Source organism: Podarcis filfolensis, assembly GCF_964270895.1.
Source record: "Podarcis filfolensis genome assembly, chromosome: 2".
NCBI classification, from domain to species: Eukaryota; Metazoa; Chordata; class Lepidosauria; order Squamata; family Lacertidae; genus Podarcis; species Podarcis filfolensis.
The window spans coordinates 13,991,235-14,012,556 of NC_139605.1; the positions used below are offsets into that span (position 1 = coordinate 13,991,235).

Genomic DNA, 21,322 nt, shown 5'->3' on the forward strand with positions numbered 1-21,322 from the left:
TTCCAGAAGGCTATTCTTATTTCTTTAGAGGTAGGAGTTGTTGTTCTGTTGAAAATAGGTGCATGCCAGACTTTTTCATGGGTCACATGTCCTGTTCTGTTACGAAAACAGTGGGAAGAAGGTGCTGGACTAGATGGGTCTATGGCCTCGAACCATCTGTCTCATGCCCTTAATCCCACCTGCAAAATAGCAGCAGCCTGGAAGTGGCCAAAGTGTGCTTAATAGAGCATTGGTAGTAAATGTCAGGCGATCGTGACTTCGAAGCCCATCAGCGGACCTTAGAGACTCTGAAAGGAAAAGGAGGGAAGACCCTGTGAAACTAAAGTTAGCCAACATCTCAGATGTAGACCGTGGCTACAAATTGGGTGTGTTAATATATAACTGCATAAAGTAAGGTAAAGGTAAAGGGACCCCTGACCATTAGGTCCAGTCGTGACCGACTCTGGGGTTGCGGCTCTCATCTCGCTTTATTGGCCGAGGGAGCCGGCGTACAGCTTCCTGGTCATGTGGCCAGCATGACTAAGCCGCTTCTGGCGAACCAGAGCAGCGGATGGAAACGCCGTTTACCTTCCCGCTGAAGCGGTACCTATTTATCTACTTGCACTTTGACGTGCTTTTGAACTGGTAGGTTGGCAGGAGCAGGGACCAAGCAATGGGAGCTCACCCCATCGCTGGGATTCGAACCACTGACCTTCCAATCATAGTGGTTTAGACCACAGCACCACCCGCATCCCTATTAGATACTTAGGCACTTAGATATTTCTAAGTACACCCCATCAGTTCTGTTAAGAAACCGAGTTGGCACGATGCCATGTGCCTAGAAAGCTATTTCAGCAAGGGAGCTTGGACAGAACTGCAGTTGGTATTCAGGAGTTCAAAAGCGGAGGCAACACAGAAATGTGAATCCCTTGACCAAGGGATATTGATAGCTGGAGTAAAACTTTTTATTTGCACAGCCAGTGCTCCAGGGAATAGGTGAAAGAACCGGCTGGTTCTTGTTCCCTCAGTTCATAATTTTTGCAATCTTAAATTTGATTCTCCACATTTCTGCAGCAATTTGTGGGTCTTTCGCGCATGCGCGCGCGCGTGTGTGTAAAAGAAATCCTCACGAAAATTCACCAACATTTGACACAAATTCCTCCCAACACACACACATTTCTAAATGTGATTTTGACTAATGCACACATTTTTGCCAGCGGTTTTCCCTAACACAATGCATTTTGTGTGTGTGTGATTTTTCTGAATAATGGTTTTTGTAGGGTGGGGTTGGGTAACGGGCACTGGGGATGACTTTATGGAACCAGCGTTGGCGGGCAACTTTCACTGCAAAAAGGTGGTAAGTGCAAATTTCAAAGGACAGCTGTGTTTCAGCTTGCATATTGTTTCAGAAAAGGTGACTGATACATTTGGCTTCAGCTGAGACCTGAATCAAACTGCTTACTAACTGAGCCCAGTAATGATGGGAGTTGGAGTGTCTGGCCTTTAAGACAGTCCTGAGGCCACACCCCTTCCCTAGCCACTCCCCTTCCCCTCTGCCTTTTCACCATCCTTAGTGTTTCTGCCTGGCTGGACTTTGTCCTTTCACTCTGATCCTGCCTCTTCCTTGCCTGGATGGAGGTTAGAGAGAAATCTGGGCAAGCAGGGGTGCAGCTAGGCTCCCCTGGGTGCCCCCCTCCTGAAAAAAATCTCTTCTCCCACTTTGATCTTGCCATGACAGTGACGGTGCATCACGACACACATATACAGTACACGCCAGCAGTTAGCCTTCATACCGCCTTGCCGTTTCTATTATTATCTTATATATTTATGTATTAGATTTATATACGGCACTTGGTCGCAAGATCTCAGGGCAGTCCACAGGAGAAAACACAAGGCGAAAACACAAGTAGAGAATTAAAACAATAAAAACAAAACAATAAGCCCCCCCACCCTTTCTCACAAACACATTTAAAAGGCTGTAGAATATTAATCAGCCCAAGGCTTGGCTGGGGAGAAATGTTTTCACTTGGCGGCTAAAGATATACAGTGGTACCTCAGGTTACATACACTTCAGGTTACATACGCTTCAGGTTACAGACTCCGCTAACCCAGAAACAGTGCTTCAGGTTAAGAACTTTGCTTCAGGATGAGAACAGAAATCATGCTCCGGCGGCGCAGCAGCAGCAGGAGGCCCCATTGGCTAAAGTGGTGCTTCAGGTTAAGAACAGTTTCAGGTTAAGAACGGACCTCCGGAATGAATTAAGTATTTAACCCGAGGTACCACTGTATAATGAAGGTGCCAGGCATTTCACAAATAGGGCGCCTCTGCAGAAAACGCCTATTTCTCCTACTGCTCAGCTCCCAGCTCTTGCCTAAACACACAACCTTACACAGATCAGGAGCGCTGACTTGCCCCCCCCCCATTGAGGGGGTGCGGCCACATGATGCATCACATGACGCATCACGTGATGCCGCCCAGCATGTGCCAGGCAGGGGGGGCAGGACGCATGGAGGGCAATCTTCACACTTGTTGGTCCTAGCCGCCACCCAGCTCCCGGGCTCCCAGGTGGATGCTGGGATGAGCAAAGCAAAGATATCGCTTGCCTCATCCGCTACCTGGCTCCTGGGCTGCTGGGCTCACGGAGGTCGCCCTGTGGCGGCGGGTGGCGGCCCCCTCAATACTGGGGGGGGGTGCCCCCTGCCCCAACGTATTGGGAGAACTGAAGCCCCTTTTGCCCTCTATTCCCGACATCCCGAAACAGATAACTGGAAACAGAATTGTGGGGTGGTTTTTTTGAGCACACCACCCTAAAAGAGGCCAGTTTTGCCAACCCCTAACTACGCCTCTGTGTGCGAGTGCATGTAGAAACTAGTCTACTAGACAAAGGCAACATTTTACGCTTGTTGCCCTCCCTGCTTTGACCTCTGGTTCCACCCACAAGTGGAAGATTCACCCAGGGTGTAATGCAGCCCTAAGGCCTGATAAATAATCCCTTCTTCTTCTTCTTCTTCTTCTTCTTCTTCTTCTTCTTCTTCTTCTTCTTCTTCTTCTTAAAAGAAATTTATATATTTGGTTTTTCAGGTTGAAACTTTACAGTCACATATATCCAACATACAACATAAAAAGTAGATTCCAATAATATTATTAATAATAATAATTTATTAGTTATACCCTGCCCATCTGGCTGGGCTTCCCCAGCCATTCTGGGCGCTTTCCAACGAAATATTAAAATACAGTAATGCATCAAACATTAAAAGCTTCCCTAAACAGGGCTGCCTTCAGATGTCTTCTAAAAGTCTTCCAAGGAATCTCTTGGACTTCTCCTCCTCCCCTTTGTGTGTACTACTGTTAATCATTTCCTCCTGCATCTTTTATAATAATCCAGATCTTTTATCTCTCCATTGTATTCCAAAATCCACCATTAAACTACAAGCGATATTCTGATCCTACTAATGGTTTTAACTACAATGGTCTTTAAGATAATTTATTAAATTTTCCCCATTCCTTCTTAAACTTTTGGTCTTCCTGATTCTGAGCAATGATCCCTAACCCTCTCTATACAGAGTCAGCACCCATGTTGGGCTGGGCGGAGGGAAACCTGGGTTCTTGAAGCTCACAGGGTAACCTTGGACCATTGGCTTTCTCTTGGCCTCACCTGCCTTCCAGGACTGTTGGGAGAATAAAGGCAGGGGGGAGCCGTGTCTGCTGCTCTGAGTTCCTTGGATGAATGCCGATTCAGATGGGCTTCACTAGACAGTATCACTAGGGTCATGCACCTGCTGCAATCAGGGCCGGATTTAAGTTTGATGTGGCCCTAAGCTACTGAAGGTAATGGGGCCCTTTATATGTCCAGCTGTCCTTTGTCAACAACAAATTGTCACTGTTTTTTGTGTTGAATTTATGCTATATGGTAATTTATGGACCCAATAGGTATATAAAACAAAGTGATATTTTAGGGAGCAGGCCAGCAGGTGGGGCCCATTACAGTGGTACCTCGGTTTACAAACTTCATCCGTTCCGGAAGTCCGTTCTTAAACTGAAACCGTTGTTAAACTGAGGTGCGCTTTCCCTAATGAGGCTTCCTGCCGCTGCCCTTCCACCGTTTAGATTCCATTCTTAGACTGAGGTAAAGTTCTCAAACCGAATCTTTCATAAACAGGACTGTTCTTAAACCGAGGTACCACTGTACTTACATCATAGGAGCCTACACAACACAAAACACTGTTGCTGTATGTAGGTTTTATTTTACAGTGGTACCTCTGGTTATCAACTTGATTCGTTCCACAGGTCCGTTCTTAACCTGAAACCATTCTTAACCTGAGGAACCACTTTAGCTAATGGGGCCTCCAGCTGCCGCCACATGATTTCTGTTCTCATCCTGAGGTAAAGTTCTTAACCTGAGGTACTACTTCTGGGTTAGCGGAGTCTGTAACTCGAAGTGTTTGTAACCCGAGGTGTTTGTAACCCGAGGTACCACCGTATTTGTTTTTTATCTTATATTTTGGAAATGTACATCCAGGTTTTTTTCCTTCAATTTTTTGGGGGGCCCCCCAAAGCTATAGCTTGTTTAGCTTATACCTAAATCTGGCACTGGCTGCAATTTTTTGCCTCTTGCAGCATCGCAACAACTGCCTGCCAAATGCCAAGCAGGTGATATTATTGCACCAGGTGTTGCTCGGCCCGGTGACTGTGACAATCATAGGGGAGAGGGTGGCTTTGGACACCATGGAAGGAGAGGGTGGCCAGCTTGTCTTGCTTTGCAGAGGATGTTTCTCTAATTTCTAGGACTGGCAGTCCTCCATTTGAAAGAGGTTCTGTCCAAGGCCAGCTCATAGAACCATAAGAATGAGGCAGGATCTTTCAGAGTCACCCAATGAGATTTTGCCACACAGCATGGCAAATGTTTGTGATTTTGTGAGGACAAATTTTTCCCATAAGAACTGCTTAGAGGTTTTGACAATAAAGAAGAATATACAAATTTTAAAAACAAATTTTTAAAAATAAGATTGAGGTGCATTTTAATAGGCAGCTTTCCATTTAAAAATAACGTATATTTTGAACTGCTGGTTTTATTTATACAGTGGTACCTCAGGTTAAGTAGCGTACTTTTCGCTCTATAAGACGCACCAGACCACAAGACGCACCTAGTTTCTGGAGGAGGAAAGGAAGGAAAAAAATATTCTGAATCTCAGAAGCCAGAACAGCAAGAGGGATCGCTGCGCAGTAAAAGTAGCAATCCCTCTTGCTGTTCTGGCTTCTGGGATAGCTGCGCAGCCTGCATTCGCTCCATAAGACGCACACACATTTCCCCTTACTTTTTAGGAGGGGAAAAGTGAGTCTTATAGAGCAAAAAATACGGTACTTAATTAGTTCCAGAAGTCCATTCTTAACCTGAAGCGTTCTTAACCTGAAGCGGACTTTCCCATTGAAAGTAATGGAAAGTGGATTGATCTGTTCCAGACGATGAAAAACACCACCTAAAACAGCAATTTAACACGAATTTTACTGTCTAACGAGACCATTGATCCATACAATGAAGGCACTAATCAATGTACTGTACTATAAAATAAATAAGACAGCATTTTAGATGAAAAAAATTAACATTTTTTTTCTCACATGCACTGATGATAGTCAGTTTGGATGGGGGGCTTTTATCCATTTCTGCAGTCACACAATCAACCAGTAGCTAAACTGGGTTCCACGCAGTCACAAAAATGAAGTCACAAGTCAGTCCCATAAAATGAAGAACAAGTCACAGTCAAAAAACCGAAAAAGCCACACAAACCAAAACGCAAAAAAACTAGCAAAAACAAAATCTCTGTGTTGTATGGGTGCTCGGGACTCAACAGCTGGCAGACTCAACAGGAAGCCTCTGATTAGCAGCGAGGGACTCAATTAACAAACGAAACACACTCAGCAGGAACCAGACGATGAAAAGCGACCCGTAAAACAGCAATTTTACACGAATTTTACTATCTAACGAGGCCATTGATCCATAAAATGAAATCAATAAAACAGTACAAAATGAAAATGTGATTTTTTCCCCCTTACCTGCACTGATGATAGTCATTGTTTGGATGGGGGCTCAGGGTCCTCTTCCGCAATCACAATCAGCTTGGCTCCCAGCATTCGCAGAGGTCTCAGAGAGCTCCCGCGGCTGGAGCCCGTGTGTGTGTGTGTGTGTGTGTACCACAAGAAGGGAGAACACAGCTGGAGCGGGCAGGCACACAAGCCAGAAGCTCACATGAGATTTACAGTTGTACCTTCGTTCTCGAATGGGATCCATCCATTCGACTTCCAAAAATGTTTGAAAACCAAGGCGTAGCTTCCGGTTGGCTGCAGGAACTTCCTTGGAAGTACCGGGAAATTCGGCCTTGGGTGTGGATTTTGCTGGTAAAATAATGTAAGAAGAACAGAACATAAGAAGATCTCTGCCAAAGGCATACTCTCGAACATTTCTCCGATGAAAATAGAGGTATCCTATCCTATCCTATATTATTATTATTATTATTATTATTATTATTATTATTATTATTATTAAGATGCTTGCAACCAGCGGCGCGAATTATTATTATTATTAAGATGCTTGCAACCAGCGGCGCGAATCAGGGACGGCGTCCAGGAGTGCCGGAATCCCACAGGAGGGCTTTGTGCCTAGTGCCCCCACCCCCACAAATTCGGGGGTGGTATAGGGCACAGCAGGCAAGGGCCGTCCCCCCCACAATCCTGGGGGGGTTAAGGAGGCTAATTACCCCCATCATAGCCTCCAAATTACCTCGTGTGGGTCGGAGAGATGTTATTGTCAGCCATCTTCCGATGCGCCACCTAGTGGCCCCCCAAAGGTTTTCGTTTTTCAAACCCACCTCACACACACACTTTTATGAGGAGGACAGGATGGCTCTACAAAAATATATGGGGGGGCATATTCAGCCCTGCTGTAGTTCAAACACCCCAATAGTTTGGGTGTTGCTTGGCTCTGTCGGTAACCTGAGGTGTCTGCCCAGCTGTGGGAGTCACTTGGCTTGGGCAATAAGATGTCACAAGCCTTTGTTGCTTTTAGGCCCAAAATAATGAGGGTTATGAGAAGTGGCTAATTAGTTGTGCCCACATAAAAAACAAACTGAAATAGTCACTCCTTTGGCACAAGTTTTATTCCTCTCAGTTCACATACAACGCCCTTCACCCATTTCCCCAAAACTTAGTCTCCTCACAGTCTTCATGAACCCCCTTCCATGCTGACTTGAGGGACCCACTCTTCCAGTCTGTGCTTTGAACCATTGAGAACATATTGCCTGGGGCCGATGGGAGCTGTGGGCATACGTTCTGACATTTTGTGTCCCAAATCTAGCCTCTTCCCCCTCCACAAGGCCTGCAGAGGCACTCTGGTGTGTCCCGTTGAGAGGGCCATCGCGCCATCCCAATAGTCAATGGGATGTGACAGGGCAAAAGGGGCTTCATCCTGGCAAGTCCCTGGCAATGTCAGAGCGATCCCAGAAGGCGCTCTGACCCTCGTCAGCAGGATCGGGTGCAACCCTGCTGACTTGCGTCAGGGTGCCAGTCTTAAACACGGCATTCTGGGATCCAAACAGTAGCTTCTTTTTTCTAGGATGTCCCGGTTAAAACAAGACAGTTGGGGAGGGGGTTATGGCTGTGGGTGGTCCCAGGTTGGCAAAGGCTATAAAAAGGTAAAGGGACCCCTGACCATTAGGTCCAGTCGTGACCGACTCTGGGGTTGCGGCGCTCATCTGGCTTTATTGGCTGAGGGAGCCGGTGTACAGCTTCCAGGTCATGTGGCCAGCATGACTAAGCCGCTTCTGGCGAACCAGAGCAGCGCACGGAAACGCCATTTACCTTCCCACTGGAGAGGTACCTATTTATCTACTTGCACTTTGACGTGCTTTCAAACTGCTAGGTTGGCAGGAGCAGGGACCGAGCAACGGGAGCTCAGCCCGTTGCAGGGATTTGAACCGCCGGTCTTCTGATCAGCAAGTCCTAGGCTCTGTGGTTTAACCCACAGCACCACCCGTGTCCCAAGTATACTAAGACATAAATAATCTTGTGGGAATTATAGGGACAGAACTACCTAAACTGTATAGAAATTTATTTACATATGCAACTACAGCGGCAAGAATGCTACTCGCCCCGAAATGGAAAGAAGCAGAAGTCCCAGCAAAAGAAAAATGGACACAGAAACTTGTGGAATACGCAGAAATGGCGAAACTTAACCGGAAGAATAAGAACTCCAGATAACAAACTTTTTAAATAAAAGAATGGAAATGGTTTATTGAATATTTGCAGATAAATTGCAAACAGATAAAAACATCGGCAGGATTATTGCAATAACCTGCAGTTTCACAAGAGTATATATATGTAAAGTAGATAATAAAATGAGCAAATTAAATGAATTTGGATATGAAGATATTAAAAAAAAAAAAAATTTAAAGAACCCCCGAAAGAGGGGGAAGGAAGTCAAGCTTTGAAACGTTAAAATGATTGCAAAACTAATGAAATGTATAAATTTGAAAACTATAAATAAAAACCTTTTTAAAAGACATAAATAATTCACACCCGTGCATACTTAAATCACTGTCACCAAAACTCGAGACGAGCGTGGAAACTCTGGCAAACCGTGACAGTTTCACAAGACGGGGAGATGTGCTCTGCACATTGTTAATTAAAAGCAGCTTAAAATAGCACAGAAGAAAAGCAGAAGTTGTAAAACAATCCAGAACATGCAAAAAAAAAAAAAAATTGCTTGAGGTTGGCAAAAAAATATCTCCAAGGCTCATGTGATGCACACCTACTGAGGGAGGGTGTCTCATCACATGCTTGGCCATGGCAGAACTCAACACCAAGATGAAAAGGGTGTGTCTGGTACAACAAACTAATCTCCACCCACTGTCAGCTCGAAGACACCGAGGTTGTGACAGAGGACTGCCGCTGCAATATATAGGGCTGTCATGATTCAGCTCCAGCCCATGTAGCAACAGATCTGTGGCTGGTGTTTTTCGCAGCTCCTCAAGAGGTGTCATTTTTCTACCCGTCTACCTTCCAGTTGCCTCCGTTGTGAATATTTCAGGACTATGGCCGGGAGAGCTGCCGCTGCCTTGCTTCTCACAGCATCCATCTTACAAATAGGTAAGAAGAGCTGGGAGGTGAAAGGCCGCTTGGACCAGACTTGCACACCCGACCGCAGCTGTGGGCGTTGCTTATTTCCAGTGAGGGTCTGTGAACTGCAAGGTCGGCAGGTGGTTTAGGCTGTGGTTGTGCACACCTGGGGTAGGGGAACCTCAGGATCGGGGGGGGAGCCAAAGGCAGCCCCCCAAAGGCCTCTCTAACTGGTCCTCTTCCCAGACCACGGCTTGGTTCTCACTAACCCTGGTTCTCACTCTCCTGGAGTGGCTGGGCTCCATCTCTGAGCTCCAAGAATGCTTTCCGCTTGCCTGGATGGGGATGTGAGAGTCTGCAGAAACTAGCCTGCCGCACAATGATGGTTCAGTTTTGGCAAAAGATTCCTGCATCGCAGGGGGTTGGACTAGATGATCCTTGTGGTCTCTTCCAACTCTACAGTCCTATGAATGTATCCATCTATGAATTTACATTTGTTGCTCAGCCCACTTAAAAAAAAAAATTACCGTATTTTTCGCTTTAAAAAAAAAAAATTGCCGTATTTTTCGCTCTATAAGACGCACCAGACCACAAGACGCACCTAGTTTTTGGAGGAGGAAAACAAGAAAAAAAATATTCTGAATCTCAGAAGCCAGAACAGCAAGAGGGATCGCTGTGCAGTGAAAGCAGCAATCCCTCTTGCTGTTCTGGCTTCTGGGATAGCTGCACAGCCTGCATTCACTCCATAAGACGCACACACATTTCCCCTTACTTTTTAGGAGGGAAAAAGTGAGTCTTATAGAGCAAAAAATACGGTATTTGATATTTCTACTTAAAATTTGCAGAGATATAGCAAACATAAATCATAAAGCAAGAGTCCAAGGAATCTCCTGGACTTCCATGCTCCCCTATTATTAATCAGTTCCTCCCACATTTTTTATGACAATCCAAACCCTTTCCTTCTTCCTTTATGCTCAGAATCAACCTTAAACCACAAGTGATATTCCAATCCTACTAACGATTTTAACTGTTCACAGTGGTCTTTAAGAGAAGTTATAAAATTTCCCCATCCCTTGTTAAAATTTTGGTCTTCCTGATTTCTGACTCTTCCAGAAATTTAGCCATTTCAGCAGAGTCCGTCAACTTCATCTGCCATTCTTCTCTGGTAGGAACTTTACCTTCTTTCCATCTTTGGGCCAGTAACATCTGTGTAGCCAGTGGTCGCATACATAGTCTTTTCTGCTCCTTTGGGATTTTGGTACCTAAGTCCACTTTGGCCTCTGGCCATGGTCAACCACGAGCATGGCTTCCATCTCCCTCCAAGTCATTGCGAACATCCGAAGGCCCTATTGAAAATGTGTGCAGGGATATTTCTCCCTGGAGATCTGGTGTAAGAGAGTCCTTGAACTGCTGGCTGGCTGGAGTGAGTCTGCTGCTTCCCTCTCCTTAAAAGAGGATGGGACAAATTTATGGAGTACAAGACTATTGATGGCTACTTGCCATGTTGGCTGTGCTCTGAATGCTTCTGAATAGCAGTTTCTGGAAATATAATAATAATAATAATAATAATAATAATAATAATAATAATAATTATATTATTATTATTATTATTATTATTATTATTATTATTATTAATAATAATAATAATTATTATTATTATTATTATTATTATTATTATTATTATTATTATTATTATTTATTTATACCCCATCCCAGCCACTCTGGGCAGCTTCCAACAAAGATGGAAAATACATTAAAATGTCACACATTAAAAACTTCCCTAAACAGGGCTGCCTTCAGATGCCTTTTAAAGATAAGATAGCTGCTTATTACCTTCACATCTGAAGGGAGGGCGTTCCACAGGGTGGGTGCCACTACCAAGAAGGCCCTCTATCTGGTTCCTGGTAACCTCACTTCTCGCAATGAGGGAACCACCAGAAGGCCCTCAGCGCAGGACCTCAGTGTCCAGGCAGAACGATGGGGGGTGGAGATGCTCCTTCAGGTATACAGGGCCGAGGCCATTTAGGGCTTTAAAGGTCAGCACCAACACTTTAAATTGTGCTTGGAAACATACTGGGAGCCAATGCAGATCTCTCAGGACCAGTGTTATGTGGTCTCGACGGCCGCTCCCAGTCACCAGTCTAGCTGCCGCATTCTGGGTTAGTTGTAACTTCCGGGTCACCTTCAAAGGTAGCCCCACGTAGAGCGCACTGCAGTAGTCCAAGTGAGAGATAACCAGAGCATGCACCACTCTGGCGAGACAGTCTGCGGGCAAGTAAGGTCTCAGCCTGCGTACCAGGTGGAGCTGGTAGATAGCTGCCCTGGACACAGAATTGACCTGCACCTCCATGGACAGCTCCATGGACAGTATGGAAACCAGAGGAGGGGAGAGGGCTCCTGGGCTCAGGTTCTGCTTGCTGGCTTCCAATGGGCCACTGTCAGAAAAGGATACTGGGCGAAGATGAGCCTCTGGCCTCACCCAGCAGCCTCTTCTTATCTTCTGCTCATTTTGTATGATAAAGCGGCTATGGCATGAATGCTAGAAGCCTCAGACAAGAGAGGGGAGCTTTGCGCTTTCCCTGCCTTCCACTTTTTCAATTGCAACGCTCCTCAAGCTGAACTCACCACCACCCTATTGGGAAGGGTGACGCCCCGCCCCCCCGAGCATCGCCGAAAGAGAGAAAACGCTTCAGCCCAGATGAGGACACATACTTGCGCAAAATGATCGTTAGCAAATGCAAATTTAGAAACACCACTGGTCCTGCTAGCTAGGGTTGATGGGAAGAGCAGTCCAACGACAGCTGGGGACCCAAGATGGAGAAAAGCTGAAAACGGAATTAGATTGTGGGCATGTGACCAGCTATAATAATAATAATAATAATAATAATAATAATAATTTATTATTTATACCCCGCCCATCTTGCTGGGTTTCCCCAGCCACTCTGGGCGGCTTCCAATACAATATTAAAATACAGTAATGCATCAAATATTAAAAGCTTCCCTAAACAGGGCTGCCTTCAGATGTCTTCTAAAAGTCTGGTAGTTGTTTTTCTGTTTGACATCTGGTGGGAGGACATTCCACAGGGCGGGTGCCACTACCAAGAAGGCCCTCTGCCTGGTTCCCTGTACCTTTGCTTCTCACAGGAAGGGAACCACCAGAAGGCCCTTGAAACTGGACCTCAGTGTCCAGGTGGAATGATGGGGGTGGAGACGCTCCTTCAGATATACTGGACCGAGGCCGTTTAGGGCTTGAAAGGTCAGCGCCAACACTTTGAATTGTGCTCGGAAACATACTGGGAGCCAATGTAGGTCTTTCAAGACCAGTGTTATGTGGTCTTGGTGGCCGCTCCCAGTCACCAGTTTAGCTACTGCATTCTGGATTAGTTGTAGTTTCCGGGTCACCTTCAAAGGTAGCCCCACATAGAGTGCATTGCAGTAGCTACAGGGGGCCGAGGGGTCTTGGGATCCCCTCAATATCTGGGGGTAAGGAGCCAGGTCTCCTGAACGTTGAGGGGGTGGAGGAGGTCAGGTCTCCTCCCAATGATTGGCCTTTCCAATGTGGGAAGATTCGAAGTGCACTGTGTTCCTCAGCAAGATCGCGCCGGAGGGCTGGATCTTCAGCACTCTTGACTCTGCTTTCTGAGGAACCCCAAGTGCCTTTCCTGTGCCCCCTACCTTGAGAGAGAGGGAGAGATAAAGAGAAGGGGGCTGGTTAGAAGCTAAGTAGCTTCAAAGAACAAGCACTTCAGCCCAGACATAACCAAATTGCATAACCACAAGGAAGTCGCCAAAAAAAGAACCGGCAGGCAGGCGTCAAGGTGAGGTGAGTGGCAGTGCGATTTAACTCGTCCCTCCCCAGGGAATTCTCAGAGCACAGGAATCCTGCTTAAGCACTCCTTCAAGTGCAAAAGAAAACCAAGGTGTGTACATGTGAGGTCAACTGAAGTCATTCCCAAGGGCCCCACCCCTGACATCTGCGTAGTCAGGTTTCAAGTACGAAAAGAGCTGAGGTTGCTTCTCCCAGGCACACAATTCAGTAATCAGGGTGAATGGCAGATCCCAAATCTAGCAGGGAGGAGGACCTGGGACGACCTTCAGTTTTTATGTGTGCAGGCTCTGCACAAATGGGGGCATTTGAACTTGAAGAGCTCCCGGGTGGGGCTAAAGAACACAACACAGTTGATCTCTCTCTTCATTTGTAATAATAATAATAATAATAATTTATTATTTGTACTCCACCCATCTGGCTGGGTTTCCCCAGCCACTCTGGGCGGCTTCCAACAAAGATTAAAAATACATTAAAATGTCACACATTAAAAACTTCCCTGAAAAGGGCTGCCTTCAGATGTCTTCTAAAAGTCAGGTAGTTGCTTTTCTCTTTGACATCTGGTGGGAGGGTGTTCCACAGGGCGGGTGCCACTACCAAGAAGGCCCTCTGCCTGGTTCCCTGTAGCTTTGCTTCTCGCAATGAGGGAACCACCAGAAGGCCCTCAGCGCTGGACCTCAGCGTCCGGGCAGAACGATGGGGGTGGAGACACTCCTTCAGGTATACTGGGCCAAGGCCGTTTGTACCCAAATAAAGGCCTAAATGGGGGTGAAGGGAGAGACCTGTTGGGTCCCTGGATCAGATCAGATTCTGTCTCTATCATCTTGTTTGCCACAATGGCCAAACAGGAGTTTCTGGGGAAACCAAGAAGGAGGCTTCGATTTATTTGCTTGCCGTTATGAGCCTTACAGAATTACAGTCCCCCCAATATTAAAATCTGTGGTACGGATGTGTCTGCAGAGGCTTGAGACTTCCTCTCTGCTCAAGACACCAGCTGATGAAACACTGAAATTAAATAACTACAAGCAGCAACCACTTTTCGCGCAAAATGAAGTCCAAGCTACGAAGATGCTGCTGCAGTTCTGTATCTTTTCTCTCGTGCTCCATCTGCAGCTCTCAGTTCCATCAGGCGGGGCGGGAGGAAGGGGGGGGGGAAATAGCGCCCGAAGTTAACCCGCAGATCACACCATCTATGCTAGTCTACCACTACAAATCTATGGGGAAAGCGCTTGCGGTCCTTCCTCCGCTTTCCCCCTCTATGGTTAGCCCTTGGAAGACCTGCCTGCGCCTCCGCCTCCGCCTCCTTCTCCTCTCTCTGAACTGCTTTCTCTATGGTTGCCCTCGCTCTCCTCTCAAGGCTCCTCAGTCCCGGCAGGGAGGGGCTCCCGGGGGCCGAGGCTGGTGAAAGGAGGCCAGAGGGAGGCAGGCCGGGAGCCAAGCAACACAGTTGGAGCCTCCCTCCTCCCTGGCCAGCAGGGAGGGAGGGAGAGGAGCTGCTTCCTTTGAAACCCGGGAAATTTAAGGGACATCATCAATAAGGGACAGCAGCGGGACACGGCGGGAGTTTCCCACCAAATAAGGGACACTTGACAGCTATGGCCCAGACCCTGAGGGCATGTGCTGGGACCATGGAGGTTTCTCCGCACTTGGAAGGCAGGGTCTGCGTGTCACGGCATGATTCTCCCTTTTCCCTCACTTTAGCCCTGGGCCAAAACATCACGGAGCCAACAGTACTCCATTGCTTCAAATGCGACTTCGATCAACCCTGCTCAGAGACGAGTGTGACCTGCAGTGAAGGAGAGAGCTGCAGTACCATCAGAGGGCATTCAGGTTGGTGCCACTGTCCCAGGGATGGGCTTCCCTCCCTCCAGCCTCCAGTCAGGATGTTGTGTGCAGCCATGGCCTGCCCGGAGGTGGGGTGGGGCTTCATGGGTACCCTGCAGGCCAGACTGAGTGTCTACTCCAGTCGGCAGGAGGCGGAGGCAGGAGGTGGGCGAGAGGCATGGCCACCGCCCAGGCACATCCTGGCAGGCCCTCTCCCCAGTTCCTTGCCCTTCCCTGCCTGCTGCTGGGGGTCTCTGGGTCCCAGAGTCTGGCCTGGCCTTGCTGTCCCTGGCAGGAGCCAGCAACAGCTCAGCATGCTGCTATCCCCACACAGTTGCGGAAGCAGATCAGGCCCATGGTGAATGGGCAAGGATGGAGGGAGGCGGGCAAGGGGCGATCCCAGTGCAGCCTCTCTGTGGGCATCGGGGGAATTCACCCGTCACTGGCCGCATTGGCCGATTGAACTCTGCCCTGTGTGGGCGGGCATTTAAGCAGCGCTGTGCAACCTGGCTCCAGAGGAGGGATCGCTTCAGAAGTGTCTGTGGTTTGCCTGCCCCGGGCGCTGGCAGTCCACGCTATGCCACAGTGTTCCCTAATAACTACCATACAGTATATATACTGCCTCTGCTTCTGGAGGTCATAGAGAGAGAGCTGTCATACGTCTAAATCCCCTTTCCAAGCCAGCCTCTGTGAAATCCCTTTTTAAAGATGGGGATTAGGCGAGACCTATGCTTGCATTCTGGGTGCACTGCAATGATCTCATTCCCCCTCAGGCTTCGTCTCTCATGGCAACTTTTCTGGCTTAGCATGCCTATGCTCTCCCATTAAAATCAGGAGTATCTATCAGCCCCGGTACGTCCTGCCGATTCTCAACCTCTGTAGGAACATATGTACAGTGGTACCTCGGGTTAAGTACTTAATTCGTTCTGGAGGTCCGTTCTTAACCTGAAACTGTTCTTAACCTGAAGCTAATGGGGCCTCCTGCTACTGCCGCGCCGCCGGAGCACAATTTCTGTTCTCATCCTGAAGCAAAGTTCTTAACCCAAGGTACTATTTCTGGGTTAGTGGAGTCTGTAACCTGAAGCGTATGTAACCTGAAGCATATGTAACCCGAGGTACCACTGTACTGTGTTGTATTGAGTTGGACAACTGGTCCATCTAGCTCAGCACGGTCTACATGGACCTACAGCAGCTTTCTGGGATTTTGGGCAGACCTCTCCCCCAGCCCTACCTGGAGACGCCGGGGATTGAACCCGGAGCCTTCCGCTTGCAAGGCAGTCCCTCTGCCGCTGAGCTGCGGCCCTTGTAACTTTGCACCCGCTTGCTCCTTGCAGATTATAAAGTCCACGAATCCATCTACGGGAAGGGCTGTGTCTCGGCCAGAAAGTGCAGCACCTTGGACAGAATTAGCTACTCCAACAACCCTTTCCGCGTCACCTACTCCTGCTGCAACACCGACTACTGCAACAGCGGCTACTCCGGGGCACCCCGCCTCCCCTTGGTCTGTCTGGCCACCATCCTGACCATGCTGCTTGCCTACCTTTTGTGAGACCCAGAACACACCCGCCCTGTAATGAAACTGACCCACTCCCCACAGTGACCGTCTCCTCTTGCCCATGTCTCCTTCCGTCTCCAAAACAGCCAAGGCCCTGCTTCTTATAATGGACACAATGCCGTCCTTTCGTATCTACAATGTCGCTCCTGGTTTATATTTCTGTCTTTACCTTCTGGCCCACAAATTAGCCCTCTAAACAAACCAATTCATTTATTATCAAGTTCCCTACAGATGCAGGAAACTGCTGCTCGTCTGGCCGTGGCTCCATAGGGCTTCTGACAGCAGGTCCCCATCCTATTTATTTTATTTATTGACAAGAGATAAAAGCCGCTTCACAACCAGTTATAACACGATGAGTTATGGCCGCTTCCCAAACATTGCCATGGCAGTGAGTTGGTTTGGTGGCGCCCCCTGGTGTGCGGTCCCTGAAGTTCCTGAAGTGCTGCAAATCACGCAAGTGTCCGTCCGTCCGTCCTTTGGTCTGGGATTTGCAAGCTACCTTTGCCCAAACAAAAGATTTTGGGAGAACTTCTTAGAACCTCACAAGGTGATCAGATTTCATGACATAGCCCAGTAGTTAAGGCTGCAATCCCAGGCATGCCTTCTTGAAAGCAAACCCCATTCAATTCACTGGGACTTTCTTTCGAATAAACATGTGTTGGATCAGGCTGATAGCGCATGAGCCCCAGGCCGTAAAACTTTCTGGTTCAAATGTGGCCTCAGCTAGGAACGCAGAATGAGGAACTCGGAATAACCAGGTCCCTATTCTCTAGCACTCTCTGACTGGCACCATCTCCAGGGGCCCCCAGGGGCCCCAAGGGGCCTGGGCACCCACACTTTTTTTGCTGTGGGTGCCAGGCCTCCACCCCCTGCCATGACTGCTGCCTCTGTGGCCGCCTCTGTGCACCACCTGCCATGGCGGTGACAGGGCCTGAGCACTAGAGGTAAGGCAGTAGGTGGTTGTGAGAGATGGCATGTGGAGGCAGAGGCCCCGATCCAGTCACTGCCGCAGCACCAGAACACGTGCACTGTGCTATCATGACAGCATGGCACAGTGCACGTGTTCCGGCCTCACGTCACATCACAACGTCATTATGGCACTGCAGGGCGCACGCCAACATTGGACAGCCACAATGTGGGGCCCAATGTCGGTGCCCCTGCTAAATGGCAACATGGAAATGATAATAACACTGACCTCCTTCACAGGGGGTACTGCTCTTTGAACCTCTGAAAATGGAAGTGTTTAAAGAGCAGTCGGGGCTGTTTGCAAAAGGGCTTTCAAACAGCCTCACACCTGAGCTTTGACTGTGTGTTCCTGTTCCCAGCAGAAGAACAGGAATGTCTCACCAAACCTAACCCCCACTAGTCGGTTGATGAGCAGGGACTAAATCCTGCTCAATTTGACTGCACCTACAAGTGCTTGGCTGTGAAACCGGTCCGTGCAGTCAACGCAGGATCAAACCCTGTCCCATCAGCTGGCGTCACCCCTCATTGGAGGGGAAGGTAGGCATGGTTTCCTTAAAATAGCCTCATGGGCCAAATCCCCCGCCGTGACAGGCCAGGGCTGGCCCATGAATTGGAGGTTACCCACCCCTGGTTTAAATACAGACTGCTTCATAGGGTTAGCCTATATCACAGGCTCTCACCAGCACAACCATGCAAGGGAGATCTTTTTCCTTCCCAGATTACAACCCTGCACAAGCTCTTAGACGTGTCAGGAGCTTTCAAGAAAGAAAACCTTTCTCAAAATTGTTGTGCACTATACCACTAGTCTTCAAAAATACCATTATTATAATACTGTAGAAACAACGTCTTTTATGAACAGAGTACTGGTGCACTAAAAAGATTGTGTATGTTTCTGTTTGTCTATCTACAATTCCCAATTAAAAGATTTAAAATGTTCCTTGCAAGTATTGTTTTGCTGAAGGGACCCATATGAGCCCGAGAGCATGATTCTTTTGCCAGGTAGCCAGTGAGACAGCGACAAGAACAATGTCAAAGGAGGGGCATGAAGAGGCAGGAGGAGGAAATTCAGTTCAGTTCACATTTAAAGGCAGACATGCCCAAGTCACACTTTCCGAGACAATGTGCGAACCAAACCACAGCCGCCCTTCAATATTTGCACCCCTGTGAATTGTGCAGTGCAGTTTTCCAACCGAGCAGTGTGTACAAATGATGCATATATGAGAGAGAAATGCATATATTAGCCAAAACTATATTCATAAATGGGTTAGATTGCGAGGGATGCTTTGCAAAGTGTAGATGAATTCTCATGAAGACTTCTTTTCTTTTCTTTTACAACCACTGAGCATGTGAAAACGAGGCATGACTTTAAGATAAGGTTAAAAGGTAAAGGAACCCCTGACCATTAGGTTCAGTCGTGACCGACTCTGGGGTTGCAGCGCTCATCTCTCTTTATTGGCCGAGGGAGCCAGTGTATAGCTTCCGGGTCATGTGGCCAGCATGACTAAGCCGCTTCTGCTGAACCAGAGCAGCCCATGGAAACACTGTTTACCTTCCCGCCGGAGTGGTACCTATTTATCTACTTGCACTTTGACGTGCTTTAGAACTGCTAGGTTGGCAGGAGCAGGGACAGAGCAACAGGAGCTCACCCCATTGTGGGGATTCAAACCGCCGACCTTCTGATCGGCAAGCCCTAGGCTCTGTGGTCTAACCCACAGCACCACCCGCGTCCCAAGATAAGGTTACCAGAGGTTTTTTTTCAATGAATCTGGTGATACTTTTCAACTTCCGTCGGAATGATAATGGAAATGATAGGCCCTGCCAGACCTGAAATTATATTATGAAGCGTCTTGTCTCTGTTGGTTAAGGGAGTGGATAAAACTAAAAGACAACAAACTATTAGATTTAGAAGATTTTGATAATAGATTTGGTTGGCACGCCTATTTATGGTTGGAGAAGAAGAAAAGTCACAAGGGTTTTGATAATCATATTTTCAGGAGCTCCATAATAGAAATATGGGATAGGTATAAAAATATACTGGAACCCAAAGTTCCGCACTGGTTGTCACCACTAGAGGTAATGAGTGTAAAGAAAATCAATATGAGAGGGAATTGGATTACCTATGGAGACACAAGCTTGATGGCAGAAAGTGAGGAGGAATTAAAGAACCTTTTATTGAGTGTAACAGAGGAGAGCGCAAAACATGGTCTGAAGCTCAACATCAAAAAAACGAAGATCATGGCCACTGGTCCCATCACCTCCTGGCAAATAGAAGGAGAAGAAATGGATGCAGTGAGAGATTTTACTTTCTTGGGTTCCATGATCACTGCAGATGGTGACAGCAGCCACGAAATTAAGAGACGCCTGCTTCTTGGGAGGAAAGCAATGACCAACCTAGACAGCATCTTAAAAAGTAGAGACATCATCTTGCCAACAAAGGTCCGTATAGTTAAAGCCATGGTTTTCCCAGTAGTGATGTATGGAAGTGAGAGCTGGACCATAAAGAAGGCTGATCGTCGAAGAATTGATGCTTTTGAATTATGGTGCTGGAGGAGACTCTTGAGAGTCCCATGGACTGCAAGAAGATCAAACCTATCCATTCTTAAGGAAATCAGCCCTGAGTGCTCACTGGAAGCACAGATCCTGAAGCTGAGGCTCCAATACTTTGGCCACCTCATGAGAAGAGAAGACTCCCTGGAAAAGACCCTGATGTTGGGAAAGATGGAGGGCACAAGGAGAAGGGGACGACAGAGGACGAGATGGTTGGATAGTGTCTTCGAAGCTACAAACATGAGTCTGACTAAACTGCGGGAGGTAGTGGAAGACAGAAGTGCCTGGCGTGCTCTGGTCCAGGGGGTCACGAAGAGTCGGACACGACTAAACGACTAAACAACAACAACAATGGAGAGTTAGTAATTAAAGAAGGGGAGAAATGGAAAATGAAGCCATATGAACAAGTTAAAGATCATGTCTATGATTGGTTGCATTATCTTCAGGTAAATGAAATGTTTAAAAAGGACCTTAAAGAGAGGGGATATATAGAGAAAGAATCGAAATTTCAAACAGAGATAATTGACAATGATGTTAAGACAATGTCAAAAATGTACAAAATACTTTTGGAACGGCAAACGAAAGATGAGGAGATAAAGTCGGTTATGATACATTGGGCCAGAGATTTTGGTTATAATATACAGTTGGCATGAATGGGAAAAAGTATGGAATGAAAATATGAAATTTACTGCATGTATGGCGTTAAAGGAGAATATTATGAAAATGGTATACAGATGGAATATTACACCCGTAAAGTTAGCAAAAATGTTCAAAACATGTAACAAGTGTTGGAAATGTAAAGAAAAAGAAGGATCATTTTTTCATATGTGGTGGGAATGTAAGAGGGTAAAGGGTTTCTGGGAAATGATATATAATGAGTTGAAAAAGATGTTTAAATACACGTTTGTAAAAAAAACCAGAAGCCTTTTTGTTAGGAATAACAGGAAGAGAGATAAATAGAAGTGATCACAAACTTTTTCAGTATGCAGTAACAGCGGCAAGAATATTAATGGCCCAAAAATGGAAGCAAGAGGAACTACCGACCTTGAATGAGTGGAGAATGAAACTTATGGACTATGCAGAATTGGATAAAATGACTGGAAAAATCAGATATCAGAAAGGTCACAAATTCATCGAGGACTGGGGAAAGTTCACGGATTATCTAAAAACTATCTGTGATGAACAGACAACGCTAGTGGGTTTTAAGGAGCTTTGTGATAGTATAAGGTATATTGTAAAAAAGAAATAGAGATGGAAAGATAATATTAAATTGGCAATATCATATAGAAAATGCGTGAAGATAAGAAAAATGGATGATTGAGGGATGTGCTGGTGGAAGTTCAAAAACAGGAAATTTGTAAACATGGTTGTACGGATTTATTTGTAAAGGAAAAGCTTAATAAAAATTTATAAAACTATAAAAATAAAAAAAAAGATCGTGGAAATGATAGGGGACTGATTTGTAAATGGGGACGTCTGGTAACATTACTTTAAGACTGGGGGGAATGAGAAACTG

At 46.8% G+C, this 21,322-nt stretch overlaps 1 protein-coding gene across 4 annotated transcripts in view; it reads left to right on the plus strand.

The window, feature by feature from the left end:
- LOC310757282 (uncharacterized protein) overlaps positions 1-18,195 on the plus strand; it is a 48,727-nt gene extending 30,532 nt beyond the window's left edge. For all 4 annotated transcript variants that reach the window (XM_083602588.1, XM_083602587.1, XM_083602589.1 and 1 more), the window contains 3 exons: positions 9,036-9,118; positions 14,616-14,744; positions 16,073-18,195. In XM_083602588.1, coding sequence (XP_083458714.1) covers positions 9,036-9,118; positions 14,616-14,744; positions 16,073-16,287 — 427 coding nt within the window. In that variant the 3' untranslated portion in view covers positions 16,288-18,195. The remainder of the gene's footprint in view (positions 1-9,035; positions 9,119-14,615; positions 14,745-16,072) is intronic.
- Positions 18,196-21,322: the final 3,127 nt, after the last annotated feature.